Source organism: Poecilia formosa, unplaced genomic scaffold (assembly GCF_000485575.1).
Source record: "Poecilia formosa unplaced genomic scaffold, Poecilia_formosa-5.1.2 Scaffold140, whole genome shotgun sequence".
In the NCBI taxonomy this organism is placed as follows: Eukaryota; Metazoa; Chordata; class Actinopteri; order Cyprinodontiformes; family Poeciliidae; genus Poecilia; species Poecilia formosa.
Genome location: NW_006800079.1, coordinates 1385166 through 1403011, shown reverse-complemented (window position 1 = coordinate 1403011; position 17846 = coordinate 1385166). Strand labels below are relative to the sequence as shown.

At 37.0% G+C, this 17846-nt stretch overlaps 1 protein-coding gene across 3 annotated transcripts in view; it reads right to left on the bottom strand.

The window, feature by feature from the left end:
• LOC103145333 (neuropilin-2-like) overlaps positions 1-17846 on the bottom strand; it is a 112886-nt gene that overhangs the window by 82281 nt on the left and 12759 nt on the right. For all 3 annotated transcript variants that reach the window (XM_007562715.2, XM_007562716.2, XM_007562717.2), the window contains exon 2: positions 12515-12695. In XM_007562715.2, coding sequence (XP_007562777.1) covers positions 12515-12695 — 181 coding nt within the window. The remainder of the gene's footprint in view (positions 1-12514; positions 12696-17846) is intronic.

Here is a 17846-nt window from a genome sequence, read left to right as displayed (position 1 = left end):
TAAGGAAGAAGCCCTGATTATTAGTGATTATTTTCATGTAACATAATTGGCATTGACACTTGATCATTTTTGGTAATTTTCTTTTAATTCTGACATAAAAAGTCAGAATTCTAAGAAAAAAAAGTCAGATAAAAAAAAGTTTGGATTCTAAGACTTAAATCAAATTGTTGTTGTTGTTGTTGTTGTCCATATCAGGGTGATGGTAGAGGCAAAACAATCTAATGTGCAAAAAAGACTTCCCTGCTAAGATACTTGTAAAGATGAGAATTAAATTAATTAAAACTCTCATTTGACCAATGAAAACTGTCCTAGTTAAATCTTCCTAAACACCTAATGGCTGTTATGGAGATGTGATGTTATTCTCCTGTAGTGATTGTTGGAAATGTTTTCACTTCGTTGACCTGACAGTGTGTGGCAACTAAATAAGTTGGGGTTTTCGTCCTACACATTGGTCAGTGGCTGTCAGAAATAGGCAACTGCATGTTGTCAGGGAAAGAAAAAGTCATTTACTATTGATTGTATGTTCAAAGATATGCAAATTAACTTAAAAAAAATAGATACGGTAAATGAAGATACAAATGTTTCAGTTACATTTGTTTTAAATAATAGTATATTCAATAATTACATTATGCCACTTATGATTTTCTTGAAAGCTAAATTTCCAATGGCTGTTCTTCTTCATTCAAATTATAGGTTGCTCTCTCAATTTTTCAGTGTGAAATTATGCTGCTGCCAAAATAAACCCCCTTATTTTAAGCTTTTAAACACATCTTTACTACATAATTACTCTGTGTCTGGATTCAAAAATGTGCTTCAACTAAGAACATATTTTTTGCAGTAATAGCTTAACCGTTTGAGATCAATTTCATAAAATAAAATTCAGAAAAACTTAAAAAGTTGAAGAAATCAGCTGATACACACCCTAACAATACTGGTTATAATAAAAGCAGGTCAAATGTGGAATTTCAGATTCCCTAAAACAGAACATCTGGGGTAAATCATAGTGTATGTACCACTTCTGCTTTAGTCATGTGAGTGTCAGAGTGCAAATTTAGCCATAAGGGATATTCTAAGATTGTTCTTAGAGAAGCAAAACTGCACTGTTGGCTCTCTGTCAGAAAAAGGAAAGAAATTATAGATCTGCTAGTTTCCGCCAATCCCTCTGACCGCTAACAGATGCTTCTTGCAAAAGCGACGATGCCTGTAAGCCACAACAAACTGTAATTCTGCAGTTCTTTTTCATTTTTTTCTTCATTTCACTTATGCATGCTTGTTATTTTACCGCGGATGCAATCCAAGAGAAAAAAAAATCAGGAGATTTGAAGGCTATGTTCAGACTACAGGCCCATTATTTCCAGACTGATTTTAAAAAGATGTGGAAAAAAAAGTTTGTTTCTTTGTTAATGTGAACCAAACCTTGTTTTCAAACACAGATTTCCACTTGGACAGTGCTGCTAAAAGCAAAGTACAGAGAAGGACAGCTCATGGACTGATTCTGAAAACTCTCTGCCGGTACTTTTGAGGGAGGGGACAGCACAGGACAAGCTGGAAAGGAAAAGCTCTTAGTATTTCCAGACACTTCTGTGAGCAAAAACAACCCATGAGGAATTTAACGATGTGTTACAAATCACATCTGATAGTGTTCAAGCAGTTTTCAGTAGCAAATTGTGAAGATTAGGTCCAAAACACAAATTGAATCTATCAGAGTAGATTTTTATTTAGGTTCTCAGAGTCCATAGTCACAATATCTAATATTTCTGAAAGTCAAAGCCCCAAATATGAAATTATGCTCTCACTTATGCCTATAAATAATAATAAATCAGTCACTGAGAAGTGTTCTGTTTAATGAGACTCACACACGCTTTCAGTTTAGACAATATATTCATACGCCTGCGTTGACTTAAAGCAGCAGCTGTAAGTGTGTCAGTGAAGCAGGTAATAGAGAGCAAGCAGGGCGACCGACTTCACTGATATCAGGTAATAGGTCTATTATTGCCTAGTGCTGGACGATGTGTATGAGTGCATGGGGGGAAGTATGTATGCATGTTTCCAGCCATAGTCTCCAGGACAACTAATCGATTCCTCATTATGGTTTTAACACACATTGACCAGGATCAGTCCTTCACTGACACACACGCACACCTACACACACCAACATGCATATGGTTATTACAGTAGCAGACATTGATCAGGTAGACCTTCAGGGCTCCAGGGAGCATCCATAAATCACCACAGAGGTATTATCATTATTGCCAACAATACCTGAAGGAGGTTATGTATGAATGCATAATTTAAAGTCACTACATTACTGGTTAATATATCATCAAATCTATTCTGCAACATGGCATCACTTGAATCAACAAGTGCGAAGTTGTTGGGATTTTTTTTTTTTTGTTTTTGGACAGACAGATGGATGGATATCAAAGATGGACTCTATTATTCATTGACTTAAATTGAATTATGTTCGAAACGCTTAGATTTCACCACATTTTTGGCAACATTGGCCATACTTATTTTTTCATACAACATAATAGTCAGTAGTTAAATTAAGCTGATTACTCCTACAGCTGTAACTGCACCGATTTACAAGAACCCCAGTAGAAACCTTTGGAGGAGCACATCTTTGCAGTTTAATGGCTTAAAGATTGGGAGTTTTTACCATCCAGTACTAAAATATGGCTTTATTTCTAGAAATTTAGTTCCTGACTTTAAAATTCAGATTTCACACCTACATAGTTGTATTTTAATGCAGTGCAAATCTTTCTTTAGTCAATTTTTGTTGCAATCTATTGCAATTCTTGATGTAAATTTATATTTACATGTTTTAAGTCTTGTTTTTTTTAGCTGTTTCATGTGTTGAACATATGACTAATGTTTTTTAGTTGATCTATTTTTTTGTATGAATACACCTGTCTCTACAAATACCACACCAATTAGACTTTGACCCCAGCTGTACGAAATAAACAGCTGACATTTCTTTGTAAGCACTTGTTGCAGTCACTGCCTGATAGTTTACCAATAACGGCGCTTTAACCTCAAAATCAGGTAAACAGACTGAAACTCTTCATTTTCTGTAGTGATCTCCTACGTTTTCCATCCCAAAACAGTGTGATAAAACCGTCTTTGCCTCTTTGAACTTTTGTCTGGATGTTTGACTCTCCTGCTGGTAGAGTCACAGTGATGTTAATCCAAACACGCAGGCAGCTGCTAAATGCCCACAGCTGGTAATCGAACTGTCACTCCACATGCTGCTCCTCTCTCCTCCTCCCTCTGTTATGCATTCTCTTCCCTCCACCTTTCTCCTCTCTGCCGCTCTGCCCGGAGGCCAGTGTCACATCACATCACTCCATCTTCTCACTCTTCTCTTGGTCAAGTCTGCACAGCTTCTGTCTGCCAGCCAGATGTGTCTGCATGTGTGATAAAATATTTCTACATTTGCAGACAGCGGTGTTCACATTTGATATGTGACTCATATTACACGAGACACACAGAAGAGAGAATAAATCTGGCATAAAGTTAAATGTCTGATTGAGGCAGAGTAAAAAACAAGCTCTAAGGCTTTGCTGATTTTTTTTTTTTTTTTGCTGACTGTATGTGAACTTCTTTTTACAGTGACTTACCCTGTTGAAGGTTGTTCATCACCGTCTAAACTTTGTATGTTATTGTGTCCCATTCCAACCTCAAACTTTACTGAGTTTTATTAGGATTTTATTTAAGAGACTAACTCAAAGCAGTGGGGTGGAAAGAAAATCACAGATTTTTGTTTTTGTTTTTTTTTTGTTGTTTTTTTTTACAATTTTGAAAGTGTGGTGTGCATATGTATTTAGACTTCTTTACTCAGATACCCTGAAATAAAATCTGCAACTAATAACTCCTAAAGTAATGAATAGCTGATAAGCAGATCCTGCTATAAATACATCTGTTCTCTAAAGCAGTGATCCCCAACCTTTTTATTACAGGAAATTTTGTTGCGTCCCGGGGGTCGGGGGGTGGGGGGGGGGCTGAAACGTCAGATAAAGCTGCATGTTGGTGTTCCCGCTAAATCCTGAATATCCCCTATTTGGGTTGTCTTGTCCCTTTTAACGCAGCCTGTGGGGTTTTCCCTGACTGGGAACAAGAATACAACCTGTTGAATGTGACAGTAGCCAATCAGAAAGCGCTGTGACGTAAGAACAGAGGGGAATCCCAAACAGCTGACATATCGCGCAGCTGTGAAAAACTGGTGGTGAAAATGAGTCCGGTGGATATCGGAGATGATATGTGGAAATGTTTATTACTATATGTAAAAGTCGTTATTATATATGTTTATGTTTATTCAGTTAAAAATGTTAACTATGAAAAAACATAGTCGCCTCCAAATCATAGTGCAGCAAATAGAGCGGCTGCTCCCGTCGTCTTTTATCCACCGCCTTTTCTTTTTGTTACATCTTTTATCTCTTAAAATTACTCCACAAACTGTCACTATTGCTTCTACATCGTCATCTGTGTTTGGTTATTCTAAACTCCCGCTATGTTGGGGGTTTTACTGGATTATCCTCTGGAATCGGGATGTTCGTGACTGGAATCGGTTCGTGTGGTGTGGAGAATGGGCCGACAATTCTTAAATCTTGCCGTCTAAACTAGACTTAAAACTCACAAGCTCTACTCATCTCCTCTCGACCACTGCCCAAACGCTCTGACACTGGTCGCTATGGTAACGTTTATGTGTCCCTTCAAAATAAGATACAGATGCGCAACAAAAACGAACATTTTACTTTCGTGAACATTTTAGCTCACGATAATGACTAACGGGAGCCCTGAGCTTGTTTCTCTGCAATGAGACGGTCCCATCTGGGAGTGATGGGAGACAATGACACCCGAAGTGTTGCTTATATCCACAGCCTGCTCGGTCTCTACGTGGCGAAGCAGTTTGAAGCTTCATTGCCTCATTAGCAGCCGGTCGCCGCATGTTACACAGAGCGGCTTGTAATGTGGGACTCACCTACCGGTCCGGGATAAATCCATCCTCCTGTCTCTTCTCTGGGCCTTTTCCCCTTTGCAAAGAAACTTTCCAAAGACATCTGATCCGTTTCTTACTCATTTTGCTACTTGTGGGCTCAGTGTTGGCGCGCAAGTAACCGAGAGAATCCGGTTATAGGATTTTCAAAATAAAAGATCCTCCAGACTTTTATAATACATAAAACGGAAATATTTATTTACTTCTTGCGCGGCCCGGTACCAATTGGTCCACGGACCGGGTTGGGGACCACTGCTCTAAAGGACTGAGAGGATTTCAGAGAATGTTAGTGAGAAAAACGGCATCATGAAGCTCAAGAAACAGTTAAATGATTAAGGGAAGAGTGGAAAAGTTGAGATAAGGTTTTGAAGCTACCTCCAAAGCTTTGAAATCCTACCTTAGCACTGTTTAATCTGTCTGACAATTAAAAAAAAAATAATAATACAGCAGGGCTGCAAACCTACCAAGATGAGGTAAAAGTGCTTAAACCGCTGGCCAGGGAAGGAAAGCATTTAGTTCTGGAGTAGTCAAGAGGTTTATGGTAACCCTGAAGGAGCTACAGTGATACATGCAGCTCACAAATCTGGTCCTGATGGAGAAATGCCAAGAAAGATGCTGTAAGAAGTCCATGCAGGAGACATAGCAAATATGCAGATGAAGATATACTGTTCTGTAGACATGGAACATGGCTATCAAGAAACTTTAAACACATCGTCACCTTTATGAAACATGGTACTGGCAATAGCCACTTTCTAGGGAGGCATTTCTTCAGCAAAAGAAATGCTGAAGAAAGTTGGATGGAGCTAAATACAGGAAACTCTTGCAGAATTTCTTTAGAGACTGAAAATGACTTAAGACCAGGTTGAAGAATTACTTTTTAGTAAGACAACGGCTCCAAAAATACAGCCAGAGATGCAATGAAATTATTTAGATTAAGTCAAGTATTAAAAAAATCTTTGATAAAACGTAAAATAGATGTTCACAAAGGCTCTTCGTCCAATATGACTGAGCTTTAGCTGTTTCGCCAAGAAAAAAGTTGGAAAATTGGCAAAACATAAAACTAAAATGTAAAAACGGTCCCACACTTTCCTTTCATGTGGTGTCTTTCTTTCACTTCACAAATTCTCAACTCTTCTGTGTTTATTGGAAAACATGTTTGAGGTTGTAACCATAACTAATGTGGAAAATAGTTGTCATAGTACTACTCAATATTGTTTTTACTTGCCACACGTCACAAAAGGCTGCGTATGTTGCTTATAGAAAGCATGACTTGACTTTAGTACCAAAAATATCCTTGGCCTTGATTGCATGTGATTACTTTATGGTCAGCCATCATGACATTACGTGTCATTTACTTTTTTGAAGAGGAAGATAGAGGTCAAAAAAGCCAGATGTAATAAAAAGAAATGCAAATAGAAATACTATAAAGAAAAAAACAGATATGTGACTTAGGAAAAGAAAGTAAATGACTAAATGAAGACTGCAGTATTTAGCAGTCCTTGATTTCTGAAACTGAATGCTGAATGATGATTTTGGCTCATCAAAAACCAGCTGATAGTAGAGACCGACAGCTTGGAGAGGGATGGAAAGAAGGAGATAAATTAGGCTCAATCACACATAGTAAATTGAACAAAAATAGGTCAAAAACAGGAGAGCAGAGGTGACAGAGAAAGCGGGAGGTTGGCAGGGGAGAAAGATCGAAGGAGGTGAGATGGGCAAAGTTGCAAGAGCAGATGAAAGATGATAGATGGAATCCATTGGGCAACGGTGACGAGGGTGGGAGCGGGGACATGAATCTAGGGGCGAGAACGGGGGGAAAGAGCCAGCAGGAAAGAGGAGAGGAGACAGAGCGACAGGAGGTATCTGTCAGGATAATTTGTGCCTGCTCTCAGCGGACCCTGACGCTGCACTTTTCTCCGAGCGGCTGTGTGTGCGTCTGTGTTTGTGTGCGAGCGCTTTCCAAATACTCCAAATTGAGATCTTGTTTTCAGAGACAGAGCAGTGCAGCGAGGTATGGGGGAACATGTGAGATAAACAACCGAACCAATGAGTCAAAGCCGTAAATTCTCATTCTGTACACCCAAAGGAAGATTGCATGTGTCTACCTCAGAAGTCCCAAAAGTTCTCCCATCATTTATAGAAATGTTTCACCTCAGCAGGAAACTATTCTTCAAAACAAATGGAAAGCACTAAAACTGAAAGAACAAATCTCTCATTTTTACTTGGGAGAAATACTAAAAGGTGCAGTGGCCAAAGTGATGATCAAACAACAGAAGTTTGCTCACTTAGAGACGGATACTTGATTTTTGGTAAGCAGGAATTAACCAAACTTAAGACGGTTTATGAGCCAAATAACTGTAAAATATCAAGTCATCACCAAATCAGCAATGTTAAATTAACTGTAGAAAATGTCTCTTTAGAAAACATTAAACATCATACTGCTCCTTTAGTTTAAAGTCCCAACAATTAGATGCCAGATAAATGGCATAATGTACAGAGCAACACAACAATGCCCCTCCTCTTTCTTTGCTGCACACTGCCAGGTAGATGGCTGATTCAAGAAATAAATATTTTGCTCTTTGAAATATTATCCATCACATTTACACAGACAGTCATGTTTTTTTTTTTTTTTTTTTTTTTTTGTTAAAGGAGTGGTCCTGTTGCTCCTACTACAAAAATACAGCTTAAAAACTGTAGTTACTCACAACAGACTGGGATACATGAGCAGATTGCCCTACTAACCATTATCGCCTTATGTATTTGCACAAAATGTGAACAAAATACTAAAATGTGATATTAATCTACACAATAACCGCTATTACTTAAACAGTACAACTGGATACAGACTAATAGATTAGGTGTTTTTGTTATATAATATTGTCAATAAAATTGTAATCTATGGGTCCAATCAATCTAACAACAAATAAATGCTACATATAACATTAGCATATCTGGAATAACTAAACAATATGTTAAGATAATTAATCTAACCATATGAATACTTTTTCCTACACTTTTAGTTTCATATAGAGCGCTGTAATGTTTGACATTTTCATTTTTTATGTGTAAATTCCATAATACTGAGTATTTACTCAAGGTTATACCATAGAAAGCTCATACTACGGTAATGTACGTGACTAAGATTTAAGCATTGACCTGTCTTGAAAGGTAAGTGGAAACAGTGTACAGAAACCGCAGGAATTCATACTTTTGACATAGCATATAGCAGCATACACCAGAAGTTATAATTACTAAGTGGTGCTCTTCTGGCAGGTGCACCACCTCTTGGTTTTTGTAACTTGGCAGATGCTGTGCAGACGGTGCATATTTAAAATGAACAAGCTCAATCAAAGCAATTTGTGAGCAGGTCTCTCAGTCTAAGGATCACTTTAATCGAACGGTGCAGGAGCCTGTGGGATTTACTGAGGAACTAAAACTCAGACGAGAAAGCTGGCAACAATGAAGAAAGCATGACTCATTACAAGCAGGTTTGCTTTGACTGATTCTATGCTTTAGTATTTATTCTTCTCCTAATAATCATTTTTAAAGATGTCCTGATCAGGAGTCACTTAGTATCTGGCATTTAGAGACAATTTTTAAAAATCTTTCATTAAAATAAATGATATGACACTTATTTTAATGAATGATTTTTAAAAACTGTCTCTAAATAAGCATATTTTTCAAGCAAAATATGCTTGGAAATTCAGAAGTTTTTAACTTGGGTGAAATAACATCTCAACAGTAAAGCACTCACATGACATTCTGAAATTTGCCCTCTATCACTGGATTTATGCATTTTTTCTAATAGCAAAATGTAATTTACCAATCCAAAAGAGATTGGTAAATTGGTACAGTCTCTGTATAATAAATCCCAACTCTAAAGAAAACTCAAGACCATAGTAGATTATAATATTCATCACAGTAAATAGTACATCAGTTGTTGATGCATGACGGCATGCTTGTTGATGGATGGTAGTAAATCTTGAGGTTGTTTTTTTTATATTTTTCATGACAGAAAGAGACAGGATGAATCATATGGCCGTTCATAAAGCAGCCTTTGTTTGCAGACACAGTCTGCTTTTCTGTCCCTAGAGGAGTTTGTTTTTTACTCTCTGAAAAGATTAACAACAGTTTATCTGTTTTCACCGAAGCTGAGAAAAGAAACATATGCGGTGTTTTTATAGCCGTATCAAATGTAAGAGACATCCAGAGACATAAAAAGAGATCAACACACTGATCTCAGTGTGTGTGCGTGTGTTACATGTGTTGTGGTTGTTGCTCACAATCAGTGGATGACCATGTATGTACATCCTACATAGAAGCAAACACCAACAGCTCCTGCTTCTTTTTGCCCTCTGAACCCAACGGCTCAGTTTCAGGCACACACACACTCATGAAGTCGCACTCGGGGCCAGGAGCTTGTAAACCTAAATAGCTCCTCACCAAAGGGCACCAGCAACACTGCAAATATCTCACTCTGCAGGCTAGATCAGGTCTTAAAAAAAAAAGAAAAAAAAATCAGAGCATGTTATTTCTTATTCCTGCTACATTTCATTCTCGTGGGAAACGGCTGAACCTTAAATGGATCTGAGAGGAGTGAGGCACAAGATAAGTCAAGAGGGTGAGGAAGGAGGTGGTGAGGGGAGATATGGAGAAAAATCCAGACAGGAAAATGGAGAAATCCCCTGTATAAACTGGACAGTGAGTATAGCCAAAGAAATACCAAGAGCCTGGAGACAAAGGGAGAAGTATGTTTTTCATTTTCACAGCTCTGTGGGAAAGCAAACCAGAACAAAGCACAGTGGGCATTTTCTACTTCCCTGGCTGTTAACAAACAGACAGCCAGTAAAATATTGATGCTTCAATCCCAGGAAAGAAATGTCTGAATGATTTTGGTACATCTGAGTGGGGAGAATTCACCTATCTATAATTAATACGGCTGAAATGTTAATAAGTGGATGAGAAAGCACGGAAATGCAGACTGAGGTTGGAAAAGTAAGCGTGTGTGCTACTATATGTGTATTTCTGTATTTTTCTCTGTTGCTATCTGTGCCAGAAAGTTTACATTTCCAGTTTTTTACACACACTGCCTTCCAAAAGTCTGTCTCTACTGTGCGTAGCATTCACCCATTTTGTGGCAGCCACAGAGATAAGAACTTGCAGACAGTAGATCTTGTGGCACTTACGATTTTCACATGTTTTAGGTCCACAGATATCTTGTAAATGTCACCAGCTGTGCACAGTTTGTCCTCTCCAGGTCCATTATATAGTGAGTCAGCAATTTTGTATTGTTTAAAATGTCTGCAGTAACTTCTACTTTCAGTATTGACTTGGAGGTTTGCCATCTGATGCAGCAAAGGAGTTTGAAGAGGTTGTACAGAATATTGGTCAAAATAAACCACACTGAACTACCACTTGTGAATGCTAACTTACTTAGCTAATTATTGTAAGTTTCAGACTCCCTGAAAATCTCCAAACCACTGTTATTTTTTACATGTCACAAAAATTATATTAATCCTCCACTGATGGCAGTACAACCGCTGCAAAAACACAAAATTTTATTAAGTACTGTATTTGGTCTAGTGTCTAGACCAAATACTTAGTGTCTTAGCACAGCAACTTTTCAGCAAGATAAATGTAACTTTTTCATTAATATTAAGAAATTATTGACAAAACAATCTCCTATATCTTGCTGAAAAGTTTCTTGTAAGTGAGTTTTGTCTTTTTGCGTTAGAAATTAGAGAATAATTACTCAGCAAGCTTTTTTGTTTTTGCAGTGAGACATTTGCCAAAGGAACAGCAACAGTGTACAGTTACATGAAAACGTAAAGACACCACATGAAAGTGTGCATGTGATTTTAAGAGATCTAAACGTGTGGAAATTTAAAATGTAAAACAAGTTATAACAAAGCTAACATAGCCAAATAATAAAAACTGAATACATTTTCAGTAAAATAAAATCCTTTGTAAAATATAATGAAAATGCATTTTTAGTTGAGGAATATTTTAAGACAACCCCATTTTTATTCTACCTAAAATGGCTAAAATCAAACAAAGATGTATCACATCAGGTACACATGATTAAATCATTTCTTTTTATTTTGCAGGAGGCTTTCTGTTAAAAAAAAATCACATTTAGAATTGTGTGCTTTTGACTCCCGAGTACCAGATCAAAAATCTGTGTAAATTAGGAATCTCAGATTGTAACAAGTAATGAGCCTGACTAATGGATTTCTACTTATCTCAAAATAACTTGAAATCAACCGTCGCACTGATGGAAAAAAGTCTTGCAATAATCAAATGCCAACATGACCTTGCAGCACAAGCAGCGTTGCCCGGAGAGCAAACCACAAGATGCTAAAAGAAATCTCACAAAACCACAAAATGTCACAGAACCTGCAGCCAATTTTTGCTACTGTTAATGTGAAAGTGCATGGCTGTACAGCCAGAAAGAGACATGGAAAACACAAAGGCAGAGAGAAAACAGAGAGAATGTAGACAAGGATGAGATTACTGGAATGAAGCTTTTGAACAGACATTCAATCAATTTACCAAAGGCTGCTTGAAAAAAGATCATCTGTTATAATATTAAAGCTGAAGCAACACTGACCACTGCAACATGAAAATTACCGAAACATATGAGTAAGATCCACAAAAATTGGCTAAGATTTAAAAAATGGATATGGATTTTGCTGTCTAAGTGCAATTAAATAACTTCCTCTTCTAGAAAGAGGTCAATATTGGCTTGCTAATGTTAACGTCCTTGTCTTTTAGACTATTTTATAATGTGCAAAAAAGAAATCTCCTAAGTTAAAAGATTTTCTTTTTCTTTGATGAATAGTGCAACATGTGACAAAAAAAGCACAAAGAATAAAAATAAAAATAAAACCAGCTGGATACTCCAAATTCAGTTATTGTTCTTTTATTTGGTGAACATGATACAGTCTGTGAGTAAATGAGTTATTTATTTGAGAAATAGACTTTTGAGTTAACATGATTTCTGATTGCCTCCTAAAACTCTAGTCCAACAATGCAATTTTCCACAATTTATCTTTCAGCCTGCGTTCATTGCTGGTTGCTTGATTTTGATTTAATGGCGTCTTCCTGTCGGCCTCGCTGTGCAACCAAAGCCAAACAGCCCAAAAACGTGACGAACACCAAATCCTCTAATCTGTTTTAATGCAGCCAAAGTGTGAAAAAGCCTGCTGGAACAGTAAATGTGTCGTAATTAGACTTTGATAATTAGAGACAGGGGGCCGAGGGAGGTCCCAAAGTGATTATTATGGCAAAGTGAAAGCCAGAGAAACAGAAGGAGAGTGGGCTGAAGTTCACCAGCAACTCTCACTGAGAAACAGGCGAGACCCAAAGCTGCAGGCAGAAAGAAGAAACTCAGACTCACTGTAGTTTCTTATACAACTTTAAATGTCCCCACTGTTTAAACCAATTCACTCTCAATATTTCTCTCTATAACCCTTTTGTCTGCCAGTCATCAGGATCATCTCTGTGTTTTTCTCTCACCTGCAGTCCAGCTTCTCCATTTCAAAGTGTGGGTTGAAGTTGAGGACGATGCGCTGCGATGGCTCCGGGGCTGTGATAACCCAGTGGCAGTTCTGGTGGGGTGGATACTCCTGCGGGTAGCCAGGGGTGGTGATGTAGCCGGCAAATGTGGCATCTAAGTTTCCGCCGCATGGCTCAGAGGCTGGGTGAATGGAAACAGATGAGGCATGAGTGACATCAGAAAAAAATATATGAAATTTATCTTTCTATGAATTTGTATTTATAGGAAGATCTTACTTTAAAAGATTGATGATAACAATTAATTGACAAGCGGCCATTTTCTTAAAAAAAACTTTGGTCTTGTCTTGTATCAAGAAGTAAATCATCTTTCCACAAAATAAAAGGCTAAACCTTTCATAATATGCTGAATTTAAAACAAGAAACACAATATATTTTAACAATTTCTTGAATGAGCGCTGTTAAGGTGAAATTATAGGAGTTTGTCGAGTGTTCATGTTTAAAAACAGAAACGCATTAAGTGCATTCTGCATCCCACAATTGACTTTATTTCTGTTTCTCGTTCTGGCATGAGTCTGCCATCTTTATTTCTGTCTCTGGCTCGTTTAAGGATGACAAGTGGCGCCATCTGCTGGACGGTGGCCAAACTACAAGACTGATGTTAGTTAATCGATTGGAATTATTTTAATCCAATGAAGCATTAAATGGCAATTAATCATAAGTCTATTAATTATTTGTGTCTCTAATTAAAGGGTCTAACCTTTCCTAAAATGTGCTAATATGAAAATAGTTTAAAATAATTTATTATCTCAATGTTTATTACAAATGTGCTTCAGATGCTAGAAGAAATCATAAAGAAAGAAATTGAAAGTAAAGGAAAACAAATTTAGAAGACGCTCTCAATAGCACTTCAAAGTTGACATCAGCAGAAAAAAGTGCCATCAAGGTCAGTGTTATGTATTTGTTATGAATCAACACAATTATCATCAAAGATGCATTTCTTCATTTTGATTTTTATCTGTAATTGGGGTAAAAAAACAAGGAGAACAATCAAAATAAAAGATCTGTTCATAAAGACCGGATATGAGAAACTGAGAATCTCAACAACCTGATGAACAGAGGCATTGTTGTGGTTCATGATGACACACAGACCTGCCATCACACACACTCAGCCCTCCAGAAGCCACAGTTACTGTCACAGAGCGGATCCACTTGTCAGCAGTCATATGTCTGTCTCATGTCATAAACAATGGCACTTATTCACAGCTGCAGATTCAATCTGACACAGATGGGCAACACATTCATATCTCTTTCACCCAGCAGCATAACACACACAACTCTACTGTACGAAATGTATGGGCTCTGTTGTACTAAAACGGTGGCTGCTCTTTTTGATTGACTGCACAAACTCTCAGCTCTGGACATCTAACTGTAAGTTATAATATAATTATAGGTTTCTATTAATTTGCTTTTCACAACCATTACCTTTTACTAATTTCTTGCTCCATCCTTCTTACAGTTTCTTACAAGAAAGTTCAATTTTTTTAATGTTATGTTACAACAGCAAACTTCATTTTATCTGTGATAAACAGAATAAGTGCATACTTCTGAAGTGGAAAGAAAACGGTGCATTTTTTTTTTACAAACTAAAATTTGGAAAGTGTGGCATGCATTTGAATTTGCATCCCCTGACACAATGATTTGAGAGTCACCTTTTGCTGAAACTTTAGCCGCATTAAACACTATTGAAGTCAGTGAGCTCTTTCACCATCTGTGACCAGCTTCCCTGTCCCTGTGGAATAAAATCCGCAAAACATGATGCTGCTACCAACATATTCAGGTATTTAGAGTAAAGCACAAAGTTTTGCTTTCCTTACTTTTGCTGGTTGATTAAAACCAGGTCAATTTTGGTCTCATTTGAGTTATTTTACACATGTGTAATGTGGCTTGGCACAAACTGGAACAGTATTTCTTACGGCGTACACTTTAAATGTGCAGTTGAATTACAGTAAGGTCTTTCTGCCTATTTTTCACCACTTCACAATTATACACTACTTTGTGTTGTTTTATTACATCACATAACATTACATTGTGAACTTAAACTCTGAAATTAGCTAGATAATTAATTAAAACAATCAAAAAGCACACAAATACCAAAGAAAATATTTAAAAGATTGCCAGAAAACATTAGGAAATATTAATCTAGACCTCTAAATTTAAGTAAGAATTTAAAATAGCACAAATAAAGTAACAGAAAACAGTAGTAACAGACTCTGTTCTCACAAAGCAGTATAAATAATCACAATGTCATGTAAGGATTTAAATTGTGACCAGTGCTTGCTCAAGGAAGTAAAAGGAAAATGTTTTTTGATTGCAGTTTTGAAAAAAGCAACCATAAAGATGACATTATTTAAGCAGTAACAAATAATAATAGTGGAAACAGAAATCGCTGTATCTGCAAAAAAGCAGATGGATTTTCTGTAAATATTTGGGGAAAACGATGGCCACGACGGACTAGGTTATTTAAATGAAAACAGCATCTGCCAGTGCTGGCTGATTGATGGGAAAATACTTGGCTGGTATGCAACACCCTAAAATAATTTCCTGTTTTCCAGAGAACGGGAGAACAAACTCACAATTGGACTCCTGACAGAGTTCATTATTTACTGAGCCACGGCTAAATACGCATCACGAGACATGCCTCCAGGAGAAATGTAGAAGAGAGCAGAGCCTGTCTGAGGAGGCTGTGTAAGCCACCATCAGGCCTTCTGTGCTATGACGTTTTATTTATCACCACTGTCCTGCGAGGGCTAGCACAGCCAAGCCAAACTGCTCAGCAGAATACAACATGGTTTAAAGCTATTAATAGACTGGCTACTGTAAACCATCTCTGAGAGGAGTAAGACATGCACACATAAGGCACAGCATAAACACATAACCAGATATCACCACTACATGCAATTAATACAGTTTATAATTCATAAGGAATAGTCATTAGATTCATTTTCATTAATGTATTTCAATAAAAAAAACAGGCCAACTCAGGATCTGATACATATAAACAGTTTAAGTCTCAAGCAAGAGAAGTTTAGAGAGAAGATCAGATTTCAGCAGTCAGCAAACAACATGACTGACATTTTGGCTTTTGTACCTGGTGTCTGCCTCACTCTGTCTGCTAACAATTAATGATCAGCAGTCTGGATCTCTCTAATTCCCTCTCCCTCACTCTAAGAACCAACTAATCCCGTCCATCTCCTATCTGTTTCCAATCTCCCTGGTGACACACAGAAATACAGGAGTAGAGTTACAAGAGCCGTGTAACTCAGCCACGCGCATTTTGTGTCAGCACCACCTGGATTAGTGTTTAACCACTCCACAATCTGAAGGCAGCACCAACCAAAAACCAGTTATAGGAGCTTTGCTTAGATAGCTCTGTGTAGAAGGTGTGATGTGTGAGAAATAAAGTCATAAACTTTAATAGATTACAAATATATTTGATTGAAAAATTGCATACATTTAGATTTGTTTGATTTTTCGTCACAAACTGAAGTGTTGCTTATGTTGAACTTGGTTAAAAATATTAAACTAAGCAATTAGCAAAAAAAAAAAAAGTTAATCAAATGACCTATTTTGCATTAAATTAAACATCCAACGTTTCCTTGTGATTTTTTGTAAATATTTAGACACATCATGTCTTACTGTTTTCATGTCTCTTAATGTTCAACATACATACTAAACAATAAAACACACTCAATGCTTTTCTTTCGGCCAAAATCATAGCAACTGAGGCAAAAGCAAACTGTAAAAAAAATTCTCTAACCATCCATCCCATATTATATAAATGGTATTTACTGCACATAAACAGGGGATCTTGTAATTGTTATGCAAAGAACAACAACTTGCAAAGTGTAAATCTGGGAGATGACAAGCTGTTAGTAGAACAGACTGATCAAACCATAAATCTTCAATGTATCATAACAGAAAAATGCTGCGGATGCAGACAGGCCTTTAAAATTTACCCAGACTGTTTATCTTTTTCTTACAGCCGACTGTCATCCTCAACCAACTGTCTTCTTGATGAAGAATTAGAGGAGAAAACAATTCAACCACCTGCACAAAAACCCAACTGAGCAGCATAGAGCTGTTCTGTTAATTCAGTTTTCAGCATTACGGCTCTCTCTCATCTCCCATTGCTCACCTTTGACCTATAGCTGATAAGGATAGTACCTCTAAGAGTTTGAGGAATCAGACTGATCAGTTTGTATGGAATACTGTGTCTGCTTCTCTCTTAGAAACTATCAATCCCAAGAGATTCACGCAAAGTCATTAAACAATTACTGAATCCAAACAGGGCAGAAAGTGACAAATTGAGCTCAAGAGTTCACAGCTGACATCATCTCGGATTAGGTGCCATTTAAAGTAGACTTTATTGTGTTCGCTCATCTGCACACACAGTCATTTAGATATATGCACACTGAAATGAAATGTCAGGTCCTTGCAGTGGTAAGGCAATAATATACTCAAGGAGGGAGAGCTAGGCATTCTTTAAAACAGAAGAAAGCGTGTAGTGTGCCTTGGAGAACTTTTTAACTGCATGTCCAAAATTGTTTTGATACTAAAACATTCCAGACTTGAGGAGGCAAAAAACTTGGTGTCTGTAAGGATTTTTGTCTAAATTTTAACAGTATTCAGACCATATTACATATAAACCATATCTCACTATAACCTTATAAATATTGACAGAAAAAATAATTTTGGGTCAAAATAAGAAACAGAAACATGCCTCTTATTTTCAATAGGTTAGATTATTGTAATGATGCATAAACAGGTCTCTGGAGAAAAGGAAAAAAAAAATCAAGCATGCAGCTGTTGGTTGTCTAAAACACTCCTGCCGAAATGCTGAACGGATCCAGGCAAATGGACCGACTCTCTGGTTATCCAAGGACAGAACTTAAAACTTTAAAGCCTGTAAAATTCCATAAGGTATGAGTATTAGGGCCATAATAATAAAAAAATATATATATTTTTTACAAGAATAAGGTCAAAATAAGACAATACAGTTGTATTATAAGAAATCATATTGAGAACAAAGTCGAAATAATGCAAGTCATAAGTCATAATAATTTGAGAATAAAGTCAGTACTTTGAGAATTGAGTCATAATACTATGACTTCATTCTCGTAATATAATTTTGTTCTCATAATGTAATTTTTTCGTAGTATTACGCTAATACTGTGTCGTACCTCTTACATACCTTCAAGAAATTTTAAAATTAATTTTTTTGACATACAGAGACCCACTGCAGTGATATAAGGACTCATGTGAGACCTGTAAT